Here is a 21,505-nt window from a genome sequence, read left to right on the forward strand (position 1 = left end):
AATTAAGGAAACAGCTGCATTGGAATAAAAGGTTAAAATTACAATTGTACAAAAATAGATTCATTTTTAAATCCATCTCATCTCTAATGATTTGCTAACATATTGACCTGGATTTTCAAGGGGAAATCCCAACAAATACTGAGTAGCCACAACAGGATTTGCTCAGCGGTTACTTTAGACTTAATAAACCCTGTTTGACTTGTCTTGCCAGGTGCTCCTTCTACACCCAGGATTATAGATTATTGGGTTGGATTTCTGAAAAGAGGTATAGGTGTTCTTATTTACGTGCTGGTGCAGGGTGGTTAATACCCCAGTAACACTTTAAAAGTGACTGGATACTGAAAGGCTTGAGTTTAAATACATCAAGCTAAAAATTGTTATTGAGAAGTTTACTTTTCTCAGATGAAGACAAAGTACTACGTTTAATAAGCATGAGCCTGAGTGTTAGCCTCTGCTTTCAGAGTTAATTATGTTACTGTTGAGAATCACAAAAGATTGACAACTGATTAGACTCTGCATTGATAGAAATTTAACCCCAGCATCAATTGTTATCACAAGAACACCATTTAGTTCAGCTTGGCTCAGCCTGCATTCACTGTTTGTTCCTTACCAAAATATCTGAAAGTCATTGCACAAAAGGACTAATATTACTACATATAAAAAGTGTTTTAGCATGTATTACACTACTAAATTATCCTGAGGTTGAAATGATTATTTTGCAATGGTTGCCAAGTCTGACAAACGATGGATTCTTCAAATTGCTGTTTCGTAATTATTCATTGTTGAACTGTAAAGACTGTACTGTTACGTCTTAAACACTAGGGGTCAGACTAAGCTCTTCCCAAACCTTTCTTATCCCTGAGGCCAGACCATCATCTGGATTCTCTTAACTAATTGCATATTTTCATAGCACAAGCGCTGCCTTGCTGGGAATTATCAGATGATATATAAACGCCATTGAAAATCTTTGGAAATGCTTGATACATAATTGAGATGAATTATAGAGGCAAAACCGCTGAGAAATTGAACATCTAAGTATTTTTCACAACTCTAACAATGAATCAGTATTGTTTTCTATAATAAAACGAGTCAGGCCAAGAACACACCTGCTTCTTATTCTAAGTAGACCATTCTGTCATTCATATACCTCTTCCAAAAAGAAAGTACTTTCTACTGCAGCCAAACACCACAGCAGTTTCCTCCTTGTGGGGACTGATTTCTGGCAGCCTTGCAAATGTCAACACTTGGTGACAAATCAAAATACAAAAAAAAAAAAAAAAAAAAACATTAAGTGCTGGAAATACAACCATTCATATCTCCTATAACTTTCTCACATGAATCAAGGATACCGAATTACATACGATGAACACTGAATATTAAGTACATACAGTACAGTCCATACCAAAAAGGCAGTGAAGAAGTGTAGGGAACAAGGAGTCATGTGGTACTGAGAGGCATATAAGAGGTAATGCAGAGTTTTGCATCCTTTCCTCAAACCTGCCCACTTTCACTGACAAGAATGTGTACAGAGATGAAACCGTTTGACCATGAAAAGAATGGAATGCAGAGGTAGGCCTCCATGAGGCAGAATAAACAAGAAATCTAAAATCCATACAGACAACATGGTGTAACCTCCCAAGTATGAGTGCATACCAGCAGTGACTCTCTTAATCCATCTTCCCTATAAATTATTCCATAGTGAATGTTCTTTGTGTAATTACTTTGTTTTAGAAATTCCAAAGTTGAAGCACCGAAGCAGAAATGCTTGTAGTTCACGTCTTCTTGAATGTTTTGTTGGATTGTTCTTGTGACTAGATAAAGCAGGCTTCACTGAGATGCATCCTGTCATGGCGTCTCAACGTGGTCCGTGCATATGACACGCGTCATCGTTCCTAAGAGATTCTGTTAAACATTGTCATGGGGAATTTGAGGCCCTCTTCCATTATGTCATTTGGTGTGGCGCCTCTAGCATTTCCATTAGGAACGTGTCGATTGGTGTGTCCCCAATTAGCTTGAAGAAAAACAGGTGTTCCAGACATTTCAGACCGATGGAGCGCAGAGCAGGCAGTCGAAGTAAGAGTTTGGCAAATCTGCTCAAATTATGAGAAGTAAAAAACAGAAGTCAAAAATAAACTCATAATACAGAAAGCATTTTTTTGTTCATGTTTCAACACAATCATTAGGATATGAGCATCAGAAGTGGGATACTAATATTTTATATGTGCTCTCCAAGCCATTGGTCATTCTAATTCAAAAAATACATTATATTATGAAAAGTTTGTAGACATCTGCTTAGCCAGCATTTTTACTGGACATGAAAGGTGGTAGGTAGTAGGTGATGTGCTAACATTCCCAGGTTCTACTGTTCAGGGAAGGTTTTAAAATTAGATATCCTAACATTTTTGTGAAGATTTGTTGACAGTGGGAAAAGGGAATTTATGTTGCCACTGGGGGCTTACAGCCCTCTCGCTGAGGTTACCTTGCTCAATGTGTAGCTGCTTGAAAGCATCCCATTTTCATTTCACCTTAAGAAAGTAGGTAATCCCAATGGGTGCACTTTAAAATATCTGAATCTACAAACCTCATTTCCAGAAAAGTTAGGACATTTTGTAAAATGCAATAAAAACAAGAATCTGTTTTTTTGTTTATTTTCCTGAAATATTAATTAACTGGCAAAAGCACAAAGAAAATATTTCCAATATTTTTGCTTTACAAATTGATTGTATTTTTAAACATATTTATTTATATACATGTTTAAATATTATGCCTGTAAAACTCCCAAAAATTTGGGGCAGAGGCATGTTTACCTCTGTTACATCACCTTTATTTTTAATTACCCTATCAATCAAACATATATATGTATATATATATATATATATATATATATATATATATATATATATATATATATATAAACTTAGCACAAAAAGTAAGGAAATTTGTATTTGGTAAATTATTTATTTGTTCTATCTGCAATTGGCAATAAATCTTATGCAGCTGGAAAGCCTGTTAATCCAAATCCTCTCTGCCAATGCTCAGCAGAATTTACTCTCAATATCTCTCTGCATTGAGATTGCATTGAGAACTAAGATCTTTTCTTAGTTTTGTCAGTTAAATAAATTTGTAAGGAAATAAATAAAATCACAAATTCATGTTACAAATAATTTACAGATTTTTTTTATAGAAAATGCCAGAATTTCTTGGGGTAGGTACTAATTACATTTAGTGAAACACACCCAAGTAATGTGTACACTCAATTTTGATATTATTTTTTTTTTTCCTGATGCACACAACTCGACAAGTATTTCGTCGCTGTCTGATTAAAAACACCCAACTCTAAAAAGCTAACTTCATGAACAGGAAAAGACTGTATTTCTCTGACAGTAACAGCAAAAATAAACTACAGATAATGTAATTTATACCCATTATACATCAGAAATTAAAAATGTATTTATTGGTATGCATGTCCAAAAGTCTCATATATTAAAAATGGACATATTTTAGCGAAATTCCAATGAGCCACATCCATCTTCCTGTAACCACAGGTTGCAGCGTATTCTCCTAAAACACTGCCACTATGAATCCATGTTTTAGCAAAAGCAGTCTATCATTAATATACTTGATCGAATTCAACTTATTTAATCCTTACTGTGATTAATTATTGCTACGCCGGTCTAATATTTCATGTGAGTAAACCTGCTATCAGTTGTTGACTTTAACACTCAAACAGTACCGATGTTCTGACGAGATGTGCTACCTTTTCGAAAAGTGCTTCCATGGTGTACTTTTATACGTACAATTGTTTAAATAAAATAGTAGGTAAGTTAAATGTAGTGTATCAGGAGATGCCGCCTACAGAATTATAAGCAGGAGATATGCACAGTACAAATCCCCTTATTAAACATAAGATTAGTACGGTGATAAGAAATTGTTTTATAGATTTTTATATTTAATTAGGGTGACCAGACGTCCTCTTTTACCCAGACATGTCCTCTTTTTTTCGACTTAAAAAATGTCCGGGCAGAATTTCACAAACGTCCGGGAATTTGTTTTTCTAGAGCTTACATAGAATTTCGAGAAGCGTTTCATTCACAAACTAGTCCCGCCCTCCCCTACTCCGATTGGTTCGCTTAAGTGAGAAGGAGGAGTGGTGAAGTAGCCTAAAATCTTCGGATTGGACGGTCTGACTGTAGAGCTACCGTTATTGGTCGATAACCTTCACTGTAAACATGTAATTGATCAGTCTGCATGTCAGTAGTCATCCACCCCCCACCCCCCAGTGGACATACTAGTTAAAGAAACTGATTTTTGAGCTGGAGATACGTGTTTTTAATCAGAGAGCGACGATTTGTAACTGGGTAACACATGAGTGACAGAGTCAGCATAAAAGTTTGCATAATGTTTATATACCTCCCGGGTTGGTCTGGATATTTCTGTTTACAGTAGGCCTCCAGTGAAGCGTACACCCGTTCCCTAAGTGCCTCCACCTCTGCTGGATTGGACAAGCCCTTAGAGTCTAAATGTGGAGGGAAAATGTTTTACATTCTGTTATAACATATTTCAGCAACAATTTTATCTAGACTTAGTGTTAAAGGTGCATGTTAATTTGTAAGTAGTATGATAGGAATGTGCTTTATTCTGTATATGGCATTAGATTTCATTGCACATTTTAGGGCAATGAATTTCTAACTTGTGTTACACTTGATACCAGCTGGCTCAGATGAGAATGCTGGAGGCTACATAAAAAGCTCATTTAAAACAGCACATTCCTTTTGCAATAGTGAATAAACACTCACATCAAAGCCTTTTAGCCTTTTCCAGGAATATACCGCACATAAAATCCAAATGGATGTCTAACTAGCCAGCTTAAGAGATATAGCTACAGTTTTCCATTTCACAGGGTGTGGCTGATCAAAGGATTATCATTTATTTAACTTACCTGTATTTACGTTTCGCCTATAACTTAAGCAGTACCTTTGCTTTGTTCTAAATCACTACATGTACATTACCGATTTCAAGACCCAGGTGCTTTGAAGGACAATAAAACAAAGTCTTTTTTAGTAATTTAATATATATTTTTAAAGAAACAATTTTCAGATGGTTGTTTTAAACGTACACATGCCTGTGTGTGTCTGTGCGTGTGCAATTCTGTACCTGGATTGAAAAGAACAATTGCTCGCAGGCATCCAAGCTCAGACTTGTCCATCTGCATGTCTCGCATCTTAGACACCAACTCTGTCAGCACTCTGAAACAGTAAAAATCAACAGACTGTAACCTCTTAGTAGTAAACTTTCCGGTTTGGCTAATATTGTTCCTTTTTTTTTTCTTTATTCACTGGACACATTCATACAACTACTGGGAAATGCCCTAGTCCTGAATAATATTATGTTGCACAGGCAAGATGACTCATCACTTTCCCATTACGTTATGTTTCTATACTGACACAGGACTCAAAACCATTAAGGCACTTAAGAAAGGTTTGTCTTTGCTGTGGACACCCTTTATTATATTAATGAGGACAATGACAGATTTCAAATGGCCAGTGAAACATTACTGCACACCTACATAAAACTTCCATGTGGGATAATGTAAAAGTGTAATTAATAATTTAAAACTTAAACATGTAAAATGTAGACAGAAACATTCTGTAGTCCCTTTCTTCATCTCAAAAGTACAATCCTTTGCATTAGTCCACCCTGACCTGGACTGATGTGTCAAACTTCTTGGAATTTAACCCCCAAATTAACCTGATTCACACCTTCTTCGGCTTTCCCACTATTTTATTCTTCCTAAATACTTTCACAACCTCAAAAAATTATGGTTGTTGGCAGCAAGGTCTATTGTCTATGCGATAAGTGTGATACATCATCCAAACTAAAAACTAATTTCTCAATCTTGAAAAAATAAGTTGCTCTATAATTTATAGTAACAACTGAAAGTGATTATTAACTTTTCCTCTTCACTTAATAACAGCAGTTATACAGACACCTAGTGACCCAAATGTATTAAAGTTTCTGTACCTAACCTATTATAAACATGGCTGCTCGCATGCAGGGAACTGCCATATGGAGCATAAACTGATTTCTTCAGCGGGTTTACAAGTTTGGAATGTGATGCACACTTACAGCTCATGTACACTTACCTGTCAAAAATGGCACCTACTCCTGCACTGTGTGCGCTGTTTCTGTGGACATGGAGGCCTGTTGCTAACAATATGCCATCTTTCACACTTATAGAGCGATGTGAGAAAGAAGCTATGAGGAGCTCATTCCACCCTGAGAAACAGATGAAGAAACAGACAAAGAGCCAGGTTCACGATTAGAATCACTTTATTGGCCACTGCCAGTATTTAAGCAGTGGATAGTAAGAGCAAACAAAATCACAAGCAGCAAAAAGAGCCCTTGCGGATCTGCTGAGGTGACCATATGAGGTAACCAGAGGAGGTAAACAAGAGTACTTTTGTACGAAGACACTTAACAAAGAAGCTTTAGTCAAAGGAACGTCTGCTTTCAATGTTTCAAACAGGGATCAGACCTGAATATGCTCCAAAAAGGCCAAGTACAGTATTTTTTCCAATTTAAAATATAAGGATGAGTAAAGGGGCCACTGAGTGTCCTCAGGCCTCCAGCAATAAGAGGCCTCAGGCAAACTCACAGCATGTGAGTTCTGGATACAAATAAACCTCTTATTCTGTCCTCGGCAAAACCTTTTCAAAACAAGAACACATTACAATATACAAAATAAGATGAAAATCTTACATGCATCTACAATATACATAAAAAATATATACATGTGTAAATGTGTACAGTACACATAATAAAAATATTATTACAATAAAAAATGCCCTGTCATTCAGAATATAAAGTGATATTTTAAAGAGCTATTTTTACATATGTTAATATAATTTTGTACCATTCATCAAGTAAGAGGTAGCTGTTGTAACAAGTTGTAGTAAAACGAGCATATGCATATTCTATTACATACATACATTTTCTTTTCCACTTCTCCACTTCAGGGTCGCGGTGGCATATTCTATTAATGTATTTTTATTATGTGCAATGAATTTGCATATTAAATGTAAATTTGAATGTAATATTTAAAAAACAGCAATTAAACATGTTTCTTACTGGCACAAATGTGTCCATTAACAATTTATAAAAGGAACCATAAAAACTTCCCTCTTCTAAAAGCAGTACATTTTGTTGTATTCATCAGGAGACAACATATGATTAAATAAAATTCAGTTATTGTATCCTCATTGTGTGATTATGGGCATATATGTATACATGTACATATTTTTCATTTGAAAGATGAAAGAATGATACAGTTATTGGTAGTGTCCGAATCTTTTTTGAAAATTACCTATAAACATAAGACACTTTTGTGATCCAATACATTTTGTACATCAAGCTTAAATCTAACACACCTGCTCGTAGAAGGATGACTTGATCGTCTAGAGGGAGGTCGGAAAAGTGTGGTATCCTTTTGGCCCACTCTACTAATGTAAAGAGTTGTTTATCTGCAGCTTGGCAGATGTTCGTGACAGGATCGTTGGGCTGCAGAGCAAGAGATGAACATAGAAAAATAGTTCTGGATCAGTTAAAATAATTTTCTGTTTGGTTTATACCAAACAAGCAGCCTGCAATTTTGATTATTTTGGTCAGAATGTCTGTCTAACAGTCATCATTTCTAAGCACAAAATGACTGTGAATGAGAATCTGGACAGCTGCTGTCTGACTTCAGACAGGATAATATAACAGAACAAGTGTAAAATATAGAGGCTGGGAGCACACAGTCAGAGGAATACAAAACAGTTAAGGGAAAGGCAAATCAACAGAGGATTTTACTTCATTCCCATCCCATCACAGGTGGAATCTTCAAGGACTGGCACTTTAAGTCAAATTTCCTTTTGAAGATTAGGCTTTAGATTTGTCTTGCTGACAGCCTTCAAACTGAAGATACCTGTTGTTTCAACTTCTAGAAACAAAGCTATGGGAGCAATATATGTCTTACCTTTTTGTGTCTGTATGGTATGTATGTGTGAAGGTCTACACCCTTTAAGGGTTCTTTAGTAAAAGCAACATTTATATTTAGAATTGAAAATATAAATGGTTCTTCCTTAACATTAAAATTATCCAGAAATTTGGTTTCTGATGTTGTTAGAAGTCATAATTATTAAACAGAATTTGGCTATTATTCTGTATCTCTTTCTCTATACAAGCAATGAAATGGTTAACTGTTTAATGATACATAACAATATAAAACATGATTTAATATTTTAACTATATAATAAAAAAACAACAACATGTATAATATCCATTTTGGAATTGCGCAGAGGTTTGAGTGTGTGAGTGATGCCCTGAGATGACTAGCATGCTGCCCACGGTGTATTCCCAATGATTCAGGGTACACTCCAGACCCACCACAATTCCCAACACAACAACCAGGACAAAGTGGAAAATGGAATGGATGATAAAGCATGTGCCACATTTTCACAAAGTTGTAAACTGAACAGTAAATAGTTGTACCAGATATCACAAACAAATTTCAAAATGCAATGTGAAATGGGCATAATGCAATGTGAAAGGAGGAATTAGTCTGGAAAATATTGAAACAGTGGTGGACATTCTGCAACAGGAGCATTAATTGCAGCTTGCAATTATGTAGGTTGACATAGGAACTCTTCATTAGTTCCTTTTGATATGAAATGGAATATTATGATAATGTTTTGCACGCTAATGCAAACCAATACTAGTGTTTCAGCTATGTGTATTTTGCAGCAGCTACTGCTTAATTATTGCTGCCGCTCCATCAGAATACAAATAATGACATGAAACCGCAATTACAAAAGCAGAGGACTTTTGAATACAGGAATACAGGAATGATGTGCTGCTTCTATCTCTACACACCTGACAAGGGATTGAGAGAGGGAGAAATAGAGGAAAGAAAGAAGGGTAGATTAAACAAGTTAACGTTAAGTTAGACAGGATTTACAGTGATATTTCTTTCCGTTTGGCACATGCTGCCTAAAGAATGGAGCCTGTTTATATTCTACATATAAGCTTTAAAACAGTGCTGTCAAGGCTAACGTTCATTTTTAACTGATTAATCATATGACCAAGTTTGACCCCAACATTTATTTGGTAAATTAAGAGATTTTAATTCAGAAATCATCAAAACTACACGGAGATAATTATAATTAAGATTTATTTCCTTTGTCCATTTTGTCATGTATCCTACACTAACTAACACGTGTATTTGTTTAATTCATACCCACTCAAAGAATTACTAGTATTTTAACTGGTATTTTAGTAATTTATCATAGAATATAGTTGCAATTAATAAAAGTTTTGAATATGATTCTAATTTTTGTTGATCATACAATGATTCGTTTATTTTAAGTAAGTTTTTTTTACCCATTCACAGCCAAGCTTTTTTTCTTCATATGTATATACATATATATTACATTTATTTTATATTTATTTAACTGTTACATGAAAGCAGTTACTCCCCAACCCTGTTATAATTTTCAGATGAGTTTGTTAAAATATTTCCCAAAGAAGGGAAATACGATACCCAGGTAACATTACTTTATCTAGGTAGGCTAGATAAAGGCTTTTTGTTAGGCTGCAGTCTATGCAACTGAATTTATGAGAATTAATAATGTGTACATTTTTGGGGAGTGTTTTTATTCTCTAAAAAAATTATTTTTGCACTGCACAGGTTGGGGGCAGGGGTATGTGGGAGGTTAAGGGTGCCTGCCATTGACGCTATAAAAAAAAATTAAAATTCTAGAGGAAACACTGGATACTATTAAGAATAGTATTATATTAAAATATTACAAAATTGTAATGTACAAAATGTCACAATACATACTGTACACCCTGGTCGTTTATTTGTAGAAAATGTATAGAAATATGGACTTTTATCTGTAAGTAAATTATTTCAGGACTACTGCATTGTTTGTTTTTCCAGAGAAGTTGGGACACTGCAAAATGTACAAAATGTAAATAAACCTGAATGCAGTGATGTGCAAATCATGAAAACCATATAGTTAATTGAAAATATGCAATGACAAAATTTCAAATGTTAAGACTTAAGACTTTATATAAAACAAAAAAAGAAAATACATCTCCTCTCAAGGTACAGTTGTTTTGTGGCACGGTGCAGTTGTTTTGTGGCACTTTTCCACTGCATGGAGCCAACATGACTCTGCTCGACTTGGCACGGCACATTTGCTTTTCCACTAGCCGAATCCCGTACCTAGTCCCTGGAACCAGGTAAGTTTTCAGTCCCAGCTCGCTCCAGGTTCCAACCATGCCGAGTAGGTACTAAATATTGACGTGTAAATCCTGAAGAGCATTGATTGGCTAGAGAGACATGTCCATCACCACGAAATGCAGAGCTCATTCAAATCCAGCACAAACTCAGCAGCTTTCACTTTTTTTTTTGATTGGATTCACAACGGCAGCTCGTAACTTTACCTCCAGGTGTTTCAAAGAGGTTTATATGCTCCTTGGGCCGATGGATGACAAAAATTTCCAGTGAAAGCCAAAGGTGAAACAAGTAAAACTGATCTGTGAGAACATTTCGCAGGGGAGCAGTTCCGGTGGAAAAGCAACAAGCTTTAAGTGTGCTGAACTCGGGGAGTCGAGTCGGGTAAATCTGGACCCATGCAGTGGAAGCATGGTCCGTATCCGAGCGCGATTACAGTGTTCACACATGCACAAACCAATCGCACCAAAGATGTAAATGAACCAGCGTTTGATTTAAACGGACTACAGTGTGCAGGTGTTTCTGTCTGTGTGGTATATTGAGAACTTTCATACTGCTTTTAATTCTGGCCAACAACTAACACAGCGAACAGGAAGTCTCACACAGACAAACAAATGAGAGCCATGTACTATTCTGTAAAAATAAGGTGGATAACAGTTCCCCAACATTTATAGACTATTGTTAAAAACAGAGGTGATGGAACACAGTGGTAAACATGCCCTGTCCTAAATTGTGTTGTTGGCATCCATATAAAATTTGGCAAATATTTAAAAAACTATTAATTTTTTACATTCAAATAAATGTAAGGTTTAAATTATTTGCATATCACTGCATTTTTAATGTACATTTGGCTCAGTGTCCCATGTTTATTGGAAATGGGGTTTGTAAAATAAAAAAAAATTGGAAAAAAATGATACTGGATTTGATTTACCTTGATACTGTATTATTAATGCTTGTTTAATTCTCACTCTGGGTCACTCTCAGACAAATAAACTCACTCCTGCTTCACCAGTATCATTAATAATAGCCTAATAGATCCTTACTCTAAGAACGAGGCCCGATTAATTATAATGTAGCAGCCTCAGTTTGTGGTTTCCTCCTGAGTGAAAACGAGCCTCATCAGGCCACTTATGCCGGGATCAGACTTCAGAAATTTAGCCTGATTTTGTTGTATCCAACAAATTTCCAGTGTCTGAACTGAATATGAGGGTTGGGGGAGAGTAATGGTCATGTAGTGTGACATAATCAAAGATCAGCGATGTGACACCATGATAACAAGTATATCAAGCTAGAATTTTTTGGATCTTTCCCCCATAGCCTACAAAAATATTGTGTAGTCTAATCCCGGCATTATTCATATGGGGTATAATATTAAAGGAAATACCTCTATCACATTTCCAGCAGGATTCTCAATAAGATCTCAATCAGGCAGAGAGGAGCTCAAACTCATTAAGACCTTCCCCAAAGCACAAAATCAAACCCTATGCTGAATGGAACCTGTGCTGAAAGCAAACAATTCCCCGAAGAGTAAACACAGCAAGTACAGCTTCCGCTCCAGTTGCTGAAAGGCTCATCGCAAACACAGAGGGACAGACATCAGCCTACTATTTACATAAAGACAATAATAATCAGTTGTTATTGTATGTCAGATTATGCTGTACTATAAAAAAGGCAAATTACCTGTAGAGCTATATACAAATGAAGGAAATCTGTGATTTCCTATCTCCTGCTATGTAAATGCATGGTGGCCTTCATTGGCAAAGTGCATTATTGTGTAGCAATGGATGGCCAGCCCAAAGGGAGCCACTTCCTATGAGTGTCCAGTAAGCACATTGCCATCAATTTAAAAATAGCCATTCCCATTTGTTCACATAGCACCTCTACCCACAAAATCTGCAACCTTAAGACTCCCAGAAAACAAACAAGAACAAATAAATAAAAATAGCTACTCAGCCTGTCAGATGTCCAGTCCAGGGAATCTTGAAGAATTTTTAAACCAAGTCAGAGTATTGAAAACAAAGTTGTAAGATAGGTTTCACCACTGGTTAATAACCAAAGTTGAGGCAAAGAATGGACATTTTGTTCCATGTTTAAAATGTCAATGCTATCACAGCTCAAACAAGGCTGAAAGAGAGAGAGACAAGGACAGACAGAACGAGGTAGACAGACAGAAACTGGCTTACAGAGTTGGCTGGAGCACTGAGATTGCCCTCTACATAGGTTTCAGTTTTGGGCTCCACTGCCAGCTCAGCTTCCAGAATCTTCTCTACCGGCATGTCCTCACTGGAGCAGCCAGCCAACTCCAGCTCAGCTTCACTCCTCTCTTTTGCTCGCTGTCGCTCCTCCTGAACAGCTATAAATATATATATGAACAAAATTAATTATACAATATACACAGACAAGCACACAAATACAAACATAAACACAACACAGTAATAGCACTGTAGACATAGAAGAACGCACACGCACACACATACACACACACACACACATGCGTGCACAGCTGCTTTCACTTTCCTCTTTGGCTACACATTTCCACAGCAACAGCACAGTCTGTTTTTAATGGAATAGAGTACATTATTCACAGACATAAGAGAGAGAGCTAAAACCAATGCCATGATTACACAAGTTCAGGAGGTCAACCCCAACTTCTCAGTGAGGTTTGTAAGGCTATATATTATTTGGCCACAAGCCAATACAAATATGATTCAGTAAATTGAACAGGCCTCCATTTTGCCAATAAAGTCTGTGTAATGGACGATAAAACTGTCCTTTTTACTTTCAGCCAGTTGATTAGTTTGACAGTCATGCCCTGCAAGAAAAGGGTCAGTGTATGCATTTGTGTGTCCACTGTGGTTTGCACAAGGTGGAAAAAAATGTGGTCTACCTTACATTTTGGGAATATTTCCCTCTCCTTTACTACTACTCCTGTAATAGGGGCTTTTTCATGATTCATCTTTTGCACTGTTTATTCAACATCTCTATAGTGTGTCAGTTTTCATTCACATTCAGAAGCCATGGGGTTTTAAATGGAGTAGCTTTTGATTTTTCCTGTTCTTACTGAGTCATACACTGACTTTTCTCTTACATTCCACTACATGTCTGTAAACAACACAAAGCTGATTCTGTAGTAGTACTGTATGTGTCAGGATTTGAATGGATTGTCAAACAAGGCAGCTTCAGTAGAGTATGGAATAGAGGCTAAAAATACATTTTATTAATCCATATTGTAATTTCAGTATGCCTAAAAAAACAAAGAAATTAAAGGGAAACAATTACCTTCTCTCTTCATGCCCATGGCCAGGCATTTCTGGTAGCGGCAGTATTGGCAGCGGTTGCGCTGCCGCTTGTCTATTGGACAGTCCTTGCTGTCCCGGCATGTGTAGGTCAGGTCTTTTCTTACTGTTCGCTTGAAGAAGCCTTTGCAACCTTCGCAGCTGTACACCCCGTAGTGTTTACCTGCAAAAGCCATTCATCCTTTACCATTCTTCCCTACAGGAGCCACTTTTAATTGGCATTATGTGATCAATAATTCAGCACCACCAAAATCTCACAGCTGTTAGAATTGTTTGCTTCACTCAGTGAGGTGATGCGCTGCATTTCAAGTAGTGGTGGGCTCTTAAAATGAAGAACTCTGACTGACCTTTAGTGGTAAAGAAGAATGAAACACAATATTGCCTTTATAGATTTTGCCTAAAACTTTCATTTATATGTTTTTTCTCTTACTCCAAAACGACAATTTAGCTTAGCACTGGGGTTGTGAGGCTATGTGGCTACCATCTCTGTAGAACTACATTCTTAATTAATCACAAATTCAACTGAAAGAGCATCACACAACTAAGTAATATTAAAAATATTATTTTTGACAACACCATACATAAACATAAGAACAAACCACATTCAGACTTCCAGATACCTGGTAACAGTTTAAGGTGAGAAAGCATTTTTTGTTTGATACTAATGTGAGGTCAAAAGCTTCCATACTTTCCATACTATCTATAATAAACTTTTAACTCTGGTTCAGACACCAAATATATCTTGGTTGATTGCCTGTATTAGGTTTCTCATTAAAGTATATTGTCAATATAAGAATTAAGTGTAAATGTCAGTATTTTATTTGAGCTTTTTGTGAATGTTATCCTTTGCTGTTTTATTCTGCTGAAAATATCAGCGTCTAGGACCGTGTCTGAAGCTCACCTGAGGAGCGGTCCCCACAGATGGCACAGATGTGTTTGGTGAGAGACAGTGAGGTGCCAGTTGGTTGGGCTGGAACCTTCATGACCCCATTCAGACCCAGAGGAGGTTTAATGTCTTCTGGGCTGCTGACTGAAGTCATGGGGGAGCTGAGCTGAAAAAGGGAACCACAGTCACAAATCCATGTGTCAAAATCACACCTTTGTTTATTCAGTGAAGCCCAAGAGACACCAAAAGCCCATTTACACTCTGGTAGAAAAATACACACTATAATCCTCCCATTCACTCAGACCTCTGTCCTCTGTTCGCAGAGATACAAAGCCTAAACAAAGATTTTACTTATGACTGAATGATTAGATTTGATTAGATACAATTAATTAATTTTATATACAGTATATATATATATATATATATATATATATATATATATATACACACACACAAATTGATTTAATATTTATCAATTTATTTTACTATTTTATTTATTTCAACAATAATAAAAAAAGTTCAATAAAAGAATAAATGCTCAATGTTTGAAGCCACATGTGATGGATTTGAACAAACATTCCTGAGACTTACATTACTGAGACATGGACCAAATTTAACTTTTAAGCATTTACATAATAAGCATTTAAGGCCTTAATTAAATTCTACACATTTCAATTTATAATTTATTCCTACAACATTTTGCTGTGCGGGCAAAGATATGTAAGGCTAAAATATATGAACGAGATTCTCAAGAGAAGCCCCAAGTACCATAATATAAATATATGTCCCACTTGAAGCTAGCTGTTGAAAGTGACTGCAGCCTCCACACTCCATTCATCTCCAACTGCCCACAGGCAAAGGCATGCATTCACTGCTATGTGGGCACCTGAGGATGGGTTGTTACATTCACCCACAGGAAACGCTCAGAAAAATAAGAAATGTCTTTCTGTTTCCCCTTTCACAAATGTAAAACATGAGGAGATGTGGTGATTTATGTTAGATTAGAGGTTAGATTAATCTAAATCAGATTAGATTAGATTAGATTATTATTGAAATGGTTCTTGCTCATTTGTCCTTGAATATACATTATATTCTATAGAAAAATAAATCCTGATGTCAAAACATGTAATTAAATATAAGAAGGCATTATGCATTTGACTTTATTACACAAACATTTCTAAATGACCACATATTATGACTGATATATGAATATTTGACAAAATATTAAAGTAAAAAACACATAAATGAATATATAAATGGACTCATATTTAAATATTCATACACTGTAATCACTCTTTCATTTCCACAATCCCTCACTCATTTACTTACTCCGTCATTCTGTGGTAAGGATTATGTTGTCAAAACTTATTGATGCTTGAATGTATACAGTGCCACATATTCACAGAGAGAACACAGTATATGTTATTATAACAAAAGTCAAGGTTTTTAAAACACACATAAGACATGTTTAAAATGTCTTTGAGGAAGGTTTAAAATGTCTCTCTTTAAGTAACAAGGATTTCATACATGGATTTTCAAACAGACCAAACCCTTCACAGGGTGACAGAACATAAATGCAACCCAATGTAATGTAGTCCATTGTATATGGTATCTGCTAATGCAGACACATTGAACTGCAATAAACAGAGAAACTCAAAGCGAGTTCTCTGTGCTGACAGCAGAGAGTCAGAGCTTACATTTAGACAGATTGGACGAGACTATATTAAATACCTGATTTACTGTTGCTTTAACCAAATTATAAACCTCAGCAAACAAAGGTCTGTTTCAATGCTATATTTAAAAAGCCCTCACCAGCTACCAAAGTGAATCACAAGTACAATCAAACCAAAGAGAGCACAAAGGGAGAAGGAGACAGTGAAAAGGGGAATTTCAGAAGGAAAAACTTGTCATTGGCATGTTTAGCCTTAGTTAGCTCAGTAGCTGGCCATAAAAAGTTTGCAGTGGAAAACATTTAAGAACTATGAAGATTATGCTGCACATACATTCTGTACATGACTGATTTTTCTGTTTAAAGACTTTAGAACAATACATGTGTCTTATTATTAAGGGAATATGCTAGCAATGTCCCAGTGGCACTCTAAAGCATGAAAGTATATATATATAAAGTGTAGATGAGAAGAGGTTTTCAAATAAGAAGCAGACTCGTATGTAAAATGATATCCAACGATATTGCTTTAAATAACAGTTATGCAATTCATCAACTGACACTTCTCTTATGAAAAAATAAGTACATATATTCCCCTTTCTCCCAGGCCTTAAACTCATCATGCATTTAATATGAGGAAACTGTCATGTTGCTGTGGAGGCTCTTAGAGCAAACAGTCCATGAGAAAGCCTTGCACATGCCTTTCTGAGAAGTGTTGTGGTTATTTCATCTGTGAAGTGGAGCCATGTGAAAACACCAGGGTGTCTGTGACAGCCAAATGAAAACAGGTACAATTTCCAGCTACTGGACTAAAACGTTGATGAACAACAGAGAAAGCTTTGAAGTTTTTATATTCATGCGTAATGTGGTGCCCCTTTAAAGAACCCAAAGGAAATGTTATCTTAGGAACAGTAGATCTGAACATGGAAAGGCTTTCTCTGGGACCAAAGCCACCAATAGTAGGTCTTAACTGGCTTAAATGTGTATTGATACACACAATTATTTCATATTCACTGCTTCATATGAAGTTCTTTTGTTTTTTGACTTGTGGCACCTGTGTATTTGGTTTGGATTCAACTCTATAGTTAAACAAAAGACATACACACTATGCATCTATATAACACTGTAAACTCAACATCCTAAAACATGATCTGTATATTGTTTTATGGCCCAAATATTTTCTTAGAAGCTATATAAACATTTACCTTTTCCCACAGAAGAACAATGAAGAGCTGGACGATTGGCCTCTCAATGCTTTTGTCAGATAATAAAAAAAAGTGAAAGTGAAAAGTAATAGTGAAAAATAGTTACAATTCTACACTAAAATACCACATGGAGGCACAGTGGGGCTAAAGGCAGGGTCACTTTCTTGGGGTTTTGGGTTCAATCCCCACTTCGGGTGACTGACTGTTATGGGTTTTGGTGTTTTCCCTGTGTCTAAATTTTGATTAGATTAAAAACTGAAAATTAATATTTTACATATGGATTACATATTACAAACATTCTACCATGACCTAAACTAGGCAAAAGTACTGAAGACACCCCCCTGTGTAGTACATATTTAACTCCCCATTACATATTATTTATTATGTAAATATGTGTTTATAGAATGGGTATAGCTATATTAGGTAAGAATTTTGAAACACACCACATGGTTGAGCTGTAGCATTTTTGGAGGTCACACAAATAGTGGCAGCCCCTGTTATAATCAGGTATCCGTTGGGCCTCTGCTAAGCTCATTCAGCTGGTCAATAAAGCATGCAGCATCCATGTCATAGGTGACACAGAGCGGTCAAAGATCAAGCTCTTATGGGGCTAATGAGGATGAAAGAATGGAACTTCAGTTTTTTTTTGCTCACTATTAAATCCCAATGGGCAGTATAAGTTTAGTGGCTAATTTAAAGTTCTCCTTAAAACTAAACCTGAGCCTGTGTGGTGAAAAAAAAACAGGTCATTGTTTCATGCCAGTCCAAACACGTTGGAGCTCTACTCACTCTTTTCCCATCAGTACTAGGAAGAGTGCCTAATGAGGGAAAATGAGGGAAAATGATTTCTGACAAATTTCTTTATGAGAGTCTGAAATACAAGGCAGTTCTACCACAGTGATACAGCTTTAAAGATCAAAACTAGTCTGAGGGCTCTAATTTCACTTCATATCTAAAATCTACATCAGAGTCTCCACAGGTTGTGCTGTAATAAAATACAACATCTATATCACCACATCTCTTTCTAAATCAAACACACACATTCAGTAATTTAGTCAAGCAAAAACGGAATCACGAGGAACTGCAGACAAATACAAGCAAAAATAAAGATAAGAATCTTTTTGTTCACATTTGGGAGACAACTCACAATTATGAAACAACTCTTTACACAAAAACATAGAATAGATTCTCTTACAGTTGACCTCAAGCCATTTCACAAAATCTAAACAAGCTGTTAGACATGACTTATTCATTCTGCCATTGGCAAAACATGCCCATACAGAATGATTATCTAATTCTGTCCAGGAGTGTCTCAATTAGACTGGCATATTATTACTACTCATATTAGAGGTCTGTATGTTTGGCTACAGAACTAACCAAAGTAAATGTTTCCTGGAAACCGAACAAAGACTGTAATAATAGAAAGAATAAAGTAGAATTACATCATTTGGAAACTTTAATATTTCTTTTGTGATGTCATAAAAAATCATTCTCGTTTTCAAAGCACATTCTGACACTAATCCAATAATGCCACAAAACTTCACAAGCACTAGCATTTTCCATGTGTAATATATAACACAACAGGCAAGCATCCAGAGCTATACGTAATGAAACAAATGCATATCGGCCTGGAAACTCATCAGATTGAACTGGTGGAACATAAAGACCACTGTTTGGAACGACCACAATGGAATGCACTGTTTAATAAACTTTGTGCTGATAAAAGCCTTGTTTCTCTGCAGCTAGGAAAGTGGTGATATTAAGATATCGGAAAAAGTTACATTTTAAGCACTCTTTATATTTCAGCTCTCTTGGGAAACTAAAAGCACCTCGCCTAGGATTAAGATGCCTTGGACAGCGAAGGTGGATATGCAAAGAGCAGAAAAGCTGGCTTTCAGTCATTTTTACTTTCTCATCCATTTTCGTTTTAAACAGCAGTTATTTCTCCATTCTTTATTGTTTTGTTTGTTTTGCTTCATTTCACATTTTTGCAGTGTTACATAAATGCAGGTCCAGCATTGTAAGTGGAGATACTCAGAAGGATTTATTGCTGTAATTGGAGAAATTAAGTTCAAGAGGCAGGGCAAATCTGAGGTGCTTGCTGTCTACATAAATCTCACTACAAAAATCAGAATGACTTGATATATATCCACGTCCTTAGACTCAGGCAGATCATAAAAAACTGACTCGGATTTTTTCATTATTTTAAGTTGGTGGGTAGGAGCTCAAGATCGCCAAATTAATGTGCTAATGTGCTCAAAATGTATGCTTTTCATAACACATCCCATTTAAAAAATATATGTATATTAAGGATAACCTCAAATATATTATGGGCAGTAGGATGCAGGATGAAAGCTTATTGGAATAAAAAGAGCCTATCCAAGAATACACATTAAGAATGTTCCCTTGTGGTGGTGATTCATTGAATCTAAATTCAAACGTGTCATATTTTACAGGAGATTTCAATTTGTGTTTTTTTAAAAACTACTCTGGTTTTCAATTTTAGGTTTATAGGTTTCTTCCCATTCAATTAGTCTGGTCTTTTGGGGCAGAAATAAACAGCCAGAGGGTGTCACTAATAACACTGCTAAGTTAAAAGACATACCTGTAATTACAGACTGAAAAGAACAAGTTTATGTGATCACATATGTGCCACTAACTAGAATAACAGAGATGTATGTAAAGCATACCTCATATTTGAAAAAAGATGAGGTCACAGTATATTAAAAAATAAGTAATAAACAAATCAAAATTAGAGAAGGCTTTGAGATATTTCACAATTTTTGTATTTAGTCTGGCACCTAGTGCTAATTTGTACTAGTTATTTGACAAACCCTATTTATCTGAGAGCACTCAATCATATTGCAAGCCACTGTAATTATAATTTATTTGCTTCAGTTGTTACAGTCCTCTAATCTTTTTTATTTCACTTTTATGTTTTTTAAAATTGTCATATATATTAAATTGTAAATAATGACACAGACATCCTTCCTATTCATGTAAGTTACTTTAAACTGGAATAAGAAGTGAATCTGAAATTTAGGGAAATGTAAGTTATTCTCTAATATTGAATTTTACTGTATATAATGTAACTATAATATCCATTTATAATGAGCAGATTTTTAAATATGTCCGTTTGATTAAGGCGATTATATGCTTTAAGATTTATATGCTTTAATTCTCTTTAATTCACTTTAATTCAACATTCAGTTGAGAACATATTTCTAAAAACTTCTAAAATGTTTACAGGACAGTGTAGTGTTGTGAGCAATAATAATAAAGTTCTGTCCATCTATCTAAGTTTCTGTCTATCTATATATACCTGAGGACTGAGGCTAGGTCCGAAGGCCATGCTGTTGGAGGAAGGTCCAGTCATGGACGGGTGACCCATGGGGGAGCTGATGACAGGGAAGGGGGAGGCAAGGCCATTGATAGGTGAGTGGAGTTGACCCGGTGTGGAGCCCATAGAGGATGGCGTGAGCAGGGACGGGTGCAGAGGGTGAGGGCCCATGACACGGTGTCCCGTTGGAGAACTGAGAGCAGAGGAGGACAGCTGGCCTGTTGAATCTGAGGTTGAGAGATTGGGAGAGAGAGAGAGAGAGAGAGAGAGAGAGACGACAGAAAAAAAGTAAGATACATTTACCGCATATCTTAAATACTTTTGTCATAGGCAAGTTTTACTGTGCTTTCTTTGATTTAGAGAATTACTGAAAATCTGGTAAAAGGAAAAGTAAAATGCAACCTTCTAAAGATCTTCTGAAGGCATTTAAAATACATCTGTCAAAATGAATAAAACTGTAACAAAATCAAAAATTGGACAAAGTACAGTTGTAGTTTATTTTTTTAAAAACCTTCTTTTAAAAAGTCCAATCAGGGTTTTTGTGTTTGTGTTTGTATGTGTGTGTGTGTTTGTTCAAATGTGTAAGTTTGCCCATCTGTCATTATACATGCAAAGCTGTACTGTACAGAGTGTGGTCCTATTGATTATTTGATATTTGATAACGGAGTGGACTTCAGACAGAACTTGATTTTTGTACTGTGTTAAGACACTGTACTCAACTATCTCAACTATCATCTCTGAATGTAAAAGTGGTACTTTCACAAATATTTTGGTGATTTTTTAAAAGATTGACATTTCTAAAACTAATTCTTATCAATAAAGAAATTGATTTGAAA

General features: G+C 35.9%; 1 protein-coding gene across 2 annotated transcripts in view; it reads right to left on the reverse strand.

Moving 5' to 3' along the window:
• Positions 1-134: 134 nt before the first annotated feature.
• The window catches only part of LOC136676262 (retinoic acid receptor RXR-alpha-B), a 50,445-nt gene continuing 29,074 nt past the window's right edge, over positions 135-21,505 (reverse strand). For both annotated transcript variants that reach the window (XM_066653121.1, XM_066653120.1), the window contains 9 exons: positions 20,652-20,896; positions 14,474-14,624; positions 13,556-13,735; positions 12,460-12,629; positions 7,428-7,557; positions 6,144-6,276; positions 5,155-5,246; positions 4,411-4,516; positions 135-2,090 (listed from right to left, as the gene is read on the reverse strand). In XM_066653121.1, coding sequence (XP_066509218.1) covers positions 1,943-2,090; positions 4,411-4,516; positions 5,155-5,246; positions 6,144-6,276; positions 7,428-7,557; positions 12,460-12,629; positions 13,556-13,735; positions 14,474-14,624; positions 20,652-20,896 — 1,355 coding nt within the window. In that variant the 3' untranslated portion in view covers positions 135-1,942. The remainder of the gene's footprint in view (positions 2,091-4,410; positions 4,517-5,154; positions 5,247-6,143; positions 6,277-7,427; positions 7,558-12,459; positions 12,630-13,555; positions 13,736-14,473; positions 14,625-20,651; positions 20,897-21,505) is intronic.

The sequence above is a fragment of the Hoplias malabaricus genome, chromosome X2 (genome assembly GCF_029633855.1).
Source record: "Hoplias malabaricus isolate fHopMal1 chromosome X2, fHopMal1.hap1, whole genome shotgun sequence".
In the NCBI taxonomy this organism is placed as follows: domain Eukaryota; kingdom Metazoa; phylum Chordata; class Actinopteri; order Characiformes; family Erythrinidae; genus Hoplias; species Hoplias malabaricus.